Below are 6,000 nucleotides of genomic sequence, written 5' to 3'. Positions count from 1 at the left end.
CTGTTTCCCACCAAGGCAGCGTGGCCCGAAAAAGAAAAACTCTTATCGTTCACTCTCACTGTCTTGCCAGAGGCATGCTTACACTAAATTATAAAACTGACATTAACGTCCCTCCTTCAGAACGCCGGCACTGTACTTCTCATCTTCAGGAATCAAGTCCAACCTGCCAGTTTCCCAGAATCCCTTCACATAAATGTTACCTTGCTTACACTCCAACAGCACATCAAGTCCTAAAAATCATTTGTCTCCATTTGCTCCTATCTAACACGCTAATACACGTTTGCTGGAAGTCCAAGCCCCTCACACAAAACCTCCTTTACCCCCTCCCTCGAACCCTTCCAAAGCCGACCCCTGCCCCCCCCCCCCCCCACTACAGATTTATACACTCTCGAAGCCATTCTATTTCGTTACAACCTCTCTACATATCCAAACCATCTCAATAACCCCTCCTCAGCCCTCTGGATAATAGTTTTGGAAATCCTGCACCTCCTCCTAATCTCCAAACTACGGATATTCTGCATTATATTCACACTACACATGCCCTCAGACATGACATTTCCACCGTGTGCAGCCTTCTTGTTTCAACATTCACCACCCATGCCTCACACTCGTATAAGAGTGTTGGTATAACTATACTCTTACATTCCCATCCTTGCTTCCATGGACAAAGTTCTTTGTCTCCACAGACTCCTCAGTGCACCACTCATCTTTTTCCCCTTGTCAATTCTATGATTCGCCTCATCTTTCAAAGGCCCATCTGCTGACACGTCCACTCCTAAATATCTGAATACATTCACCTCCTCCATACTTTCTCCCTCCAATCTGATATCCAATCTTCCAGTACCTAATTTTTTTGGTTATCCTCATCACCTTACTCATTCCTATACTCACTTTTAATTTCCTTCTTTTACATACCCTACCAAACTCATCAACCAACCTCTGCACCTTCTACTCAGAATCTCCCAAAAACAGTGTCATCAGCAAAGAGCAACTGTGACAACTCTCAATGTGTTAGATTCTTCATCTTTTAACCCCACGCCTCTTGCCAACACCCAAGAATTCACTTTTCTTACAACTCCATCTATAAAGATATTGAACAACCATAGTGACATCTCACATCCCTGTCTAAGGCCTAATTTTACTGGGAAATAATCTCCCTTTCGCCTACATACTCTAACCTGAGCCTCACTATCCTCAAAGATTTGTCACTGCTTTCAATAGCCTACCTCCTATTCTATATATTTGCAACATGTCACATTGCCCCCCTATCATACACCTTTTCCAAATCCATAAATGCCACAAAAACACCTTTACACTTATCTAAATACTGTTCACCTATATGTTTCACTGCAAACACATGGTCTACACACCCTCTACCCTTCCTAAAGCCTCCTTGTCCATCTGCTATCCTGCTCTCTATCTTAGCATAGCATCTAAATTGCTTTATGGTTTCATTTAGTACATATAAAAAGAAATCCTACCATCATTGGAGGCATTCCAGGCATGAAGGGTGGTCTTGGCATACCAGGTGGCATCATAGGTGGGGGACCAGGTGGACCTCTAGGGTAACGCCGGCACCAGTCCAGATATTCGCATTCTTCTTCATATCTTCTTCGTTCCTCCCAGTACCATCGCTCCTCCTCTTCCAGTAGCCGTTCCTCCTCACGGCGCCTCCACATCTCCTCACGCAGCTGGTGCAAACCAGGCTATTTACAAGCAACGCTTACACTTAACTTAGAGGAGTACATCATGCTCTCAAATATACGCAAGAAAAAATCCACCTTAAAACTTTACTCCTCTCGAACCAAGCAAAATGTGAATATTCTGTACAGTACTTGCACTGACCATTTAGAAATAACACTTGTACTAAAGTAACTAATATCATACAGTACATGCAAACTCAAAAAGTAAGTAAAATTCAATAAAGCAGCTATCAGTGGTATTTGAAAGACTACTTGACACACACTACCCTGTTCTGAACACAGGCCAGAGACACATTATACAAATGAGCATGCTCTGGTGATAAAGAAAAATGGACAAGTCAGTTACTACTGTATTATATTATCATCATTATCACCATTAATATTCTGAGACATACTACTCATAAGGATGAATATGTGCTGTAACTTTGCTTAGCAAAATAATTTTACAATGACCACCTTAAAAAGCTCTAAAGTGTCATCAGCTCATCAATGAGCATAAAATGAAAGTCTACAATTCCAAAATAATTAAGGTAGTTGGGTAGTCACAGGCCCAATCCCTAGAATTAAATGCTTTCAAGAAACTGAATTAACGCATTGTTCTGTACAGTACACCACAAAAATAGAAAGTTATATAACACAAACTTATAGATATACTTCTAGTGCCTCCCATATCCCCAGATATTGTATGACCCATCAAGGTTTGGGGCTTTCCTATGATTAAAAGTGAGTAATGAACTAAATCATGGTAAAAATTTGTACACTTTAATTGCAGGAAAAACTTTTTATTAAGGTTTCTTTTATCAATGATTAAAATAGTGTATAGTATTTATGTCTAGGAAAAAAAAAAAGTATTTTTGGCTACCTGCTCTACCTAGCCAAACAGGGCAATCCAGATTTTTATCTTTACTATATTTTATGCCTGATAAACAAATTTTAATTACATTAAAAAATATCTTTTGGCAAGCAAATTATGCAGATATGGCAACATCAGTCTTTCATACAAATAACAGCCCTCTCTAAGTGTAAAGAGCAGAGTATCTAAGTAGTTAATCTAAATTTCTTGCAGAAATAACCATCATAAGCTTCTGTGCAGGTTATTTGTGTATTCTTCCAGTCACAGTATTGTGCCTCTTTATTCTTTAAAGATTTAATCTTTATGATTTTCTTAAGGCTGAATTATAAATATTTGTTGCTAGATTTTTATCAAAATGCATTGATATTTTGTGCATCTTCTTTATATTCATGCACTGTGTTCATATTTGTAGATATTTATTAAGAAGTGTAGATTAAATTACATTCTGATGGTTTGTGGCCGTTACTCAGGTACTGGATGTGTCAAGGGCAAGTTGGTGAACACCATGACCTCTACTCATGCCACCCCTTCTCCTTACATAATTATTTTCAATACTATCCTCCCACAACAATGGTACATAAAAATCCTCACCGTAATGAAGTAGTAATTCTATTTCAAGAGTTAGATACAATGTGAGAGGGCAGAAGTGAATTATTATTTTTATTTTCTTTTTCAACAAGTCGGCTATCTCCCACCAAGGCAAGGTGACCCAAAAAGAAGAAAATCCAGAAAAAGAAAATACTTTCATCACCAACACTTTCACCTCACTCATACATAATCACTGTCTTTGCAGAGGCGCTCAGATACGACAGCTTACAAGTCCCTCCAAACTGTTAATATCCCAGACCCCTCCTTTAAAATGCAGGCACTATACTTCCCATTTCCAGGGCTCAAGTTGGGCTAAATCTATAATAACCGGTTTCCCTGAATCCCTTCACTAAATATTACCCTGCTCACACTCCAACAGATTGTCAAGTCCCAAAAACCATTCATCTCCATTCACTCATATCTAACATGCTCACACATGCTTGATGGAAGTCCAAGCCCCCTCACCCACAAAACCTCCTTTACCCCCTCCCTCCAACCTTTTCGAGGATGACCCCTACCCTTCCTTCCTTCCCCTACAGATTTATACGCTCTCCAAGTCATTCTACTTTGATCCACTAAATGACCAAACCACCTCAACAACCCCTCTTCAGCCCTCTGACTAATACTTTTAGTAACTCCACACTTCCTCCTAATTTCCACACTCAAAATATTTACACCACACAGTGCCCTTAGACAGGACAGCCACCTCCTCGCTGCAACATTTACAACCCAAGCTTCACACCCATAAGAGATTCGGTACCACTACAATTTCATACATTCCTTTCTTTGCCTCCATAGATAACGTTTTTTTTTTTGTCTCCACAGATACCTCAACGCACCACTCGTCTTTTTTTCCTTCATCAGTTCTATGGTTAACCTCATCCTTCATAAACCCATCTGCTGACAAGTCAACTCCCTAATATTTGAAAACATTCACTTCTTCCCTCTCTCCAATGTGACATCCAATTTTTCTTTATCTAAATCATTTGATACCCTCTTATCTATGTTCACTTTCAACTTTCTACCTTCACTTACTTTCTACCTTTACACACCCTCGAAACTCATCTACTAACCTTTGCAACTTTTCTTTAGAATCTCCCATAAGCACAGTATCATCAGCAAAAAGTAACCGTGTCAACTCCCATTTTGTACTCGATTCCCCGTAATTTAATCCCACTCCTCTCCCAAACACCCTAGCATTTACTTCCTTTACAACCCCATCTAATACAGTGGACCCCCGGTTAACGATATTTTTTCACTCCAGAAGTATGTTCAGGTGCCAGTACTGACCGAATTTGTTCCCATAAGAAATATTGTGAAATAGATTAGTCCATTTCAGACCCCCAAACATACACGTACAAATGCACTTGCATAAATACACTTACATAATTGGTCGCATTCGGAGGTAATCATTATGCGGGGGTCCACTGTACATTAAACAACCATGGTGACATTACACATCCCTGTCTAAGACCTACTTTTACCAGGAAGTAGTCTCCCTCTCTTCAACACACCCTAACCTGAGCCTCATTATCCTCATAAAAACTCTTTACGGCACTTACTACCTATTCCATACACTTGCAACATTGCTTCCCTATCCTACTACCTATTCCATACACTTGCAACATCTGCCACATTGCTTCCCTATGCACTATCATATGCCTTTTATAAATCCAATGAAAACTTCCCAACCTTTATCTAAATACTGTTTACATACATGCTTCAACATAAACACTTGATCTACACATCCTATAGCCACTCTAAAGCCTCCTTCCTCATCTGCAATCCTACTCTGTCTAACCTCGAATTCTTTCAATAACCCTACCATACACTTTACCTGGTATACTCAGTAAACTTATTCCCCTATAATTTTTACCATCTCTTTTGTCCCCCCCCTTCCCTTTATATAAAGGAACTATACACACTCTCTGCCAATCCCTAGGTACTTTCCCCTCTTTCATACATTTATTAAACAAAAAAAAATCAACCACTCCAACACAATATCCCCCCCTGCTTTTAACATTTCTGTCATGATCCCTTCAGTTTCTGCTGCTTTAACCCCTTTCATTCTACGTAATGCCTCATGCAACCCCCCCCCCACTCACATCCTGCTCTTCTTCACTCCCAAAGTATGTTATACCTCCCTGACCAGTGCATGAAATTACCACCTCCCATTCATCATCGAAATTTAACCCTGTCAGGGTCGGCAGGCCCTCTTGCTTTTCTTATGAAATGATAAGAGAATCTTTTCCCGGTCACAATGATACCAAAAGTATGAAATTTGATGGAAAACTTATGGAATTATGCTCTCGCAAAGATAGCAATCTCGACGATGTTTATGCATTGACGATTTTGCCCACTGAGCCCTATTTTCGGCCAATTTCAATGTACCAGTCGACAAAAATCATAACTATTTCGCTAGAACTCCATGTTTTCTATCGAATGAGTACAAGAAACCACCCATTTATCGATTTCAACTATCCAATAAAGTGGTCAGAATTTGGCAATTTTGCCGATTTCACACAAATTTCAAAAGATGCCAATTTCCAAATAGGGTTCAGAATAAACAAGAGATATTCCTAGCACTAAAATAACATCTCTGTTCATCAGTCACATCTCCAGGCCTCTGTACATTTCTTTTGCTTTCCACTTTGAATTTTTATTCTCACAAAAAATAGAAGATTTACTGTTATGCAGACTACTGCATTAGTGTAGAAATGGTACAAATAATATCAGTGCACTTGTAAAAGAATATTAGACTCACCAGTTGACGTGTATTGGACGCATTGCATGACTTGCTTTCTTTTGAACTTTGGCAAAAATCGAACATTTCTGCTACATTAAGCTCAAGGTATT

At 39.4% G+C, this 6,000-nt stretch overlaps 1 protein-coding gene across 3 annotated transcripts in view; it reads right to left on the bottom strand.

Moving 5' to 3' along the window:
- Nucleotides 1-6,000, bottom strand: part of Zn72D (Zinc-finger protein 72D) — a 66,280-nt gene that overhangs the window by 46,109 nt on the left and 14,171 nt on the right. For 2 of the 3 annotated variants that reach the window (XM_070092452.1, XM_070092453.1), the window contains exon 4: nucleotides 1,482-1,706. In XM_070092452.1, coding sequence (XP_069948553.1) covers nucleotides 1,482-1,706 — 225 coding nt within the window. The remainder of the gene's footprint in view (nucleotides 1-1,481; nucleotides 1,707-6,000) is intronic. The other variant, XM_070092454.1, reaches the window with a different exon arrangement.

Source organism: Cherax quadricarinatus, chromosome 39 (genome assembly GCF_038502225.1).
Source record: "Cherax quadricarinatus isolate ZL_2023a chromosome 39, ASM3850222v1, whole genome shotgun sequence".
Lineage (NCBI taxonomy): Eukaryota > Metazoa > Arthropoda > Malacostraca > Decapoda > Parastacidae > Cherax > Cherax quadricarinatus.
The sequence above is the reverse complement of the archived record's forward strand: the minus strand, read 5'-3'. Positions and strand labels throughout refer to the sequence as shown.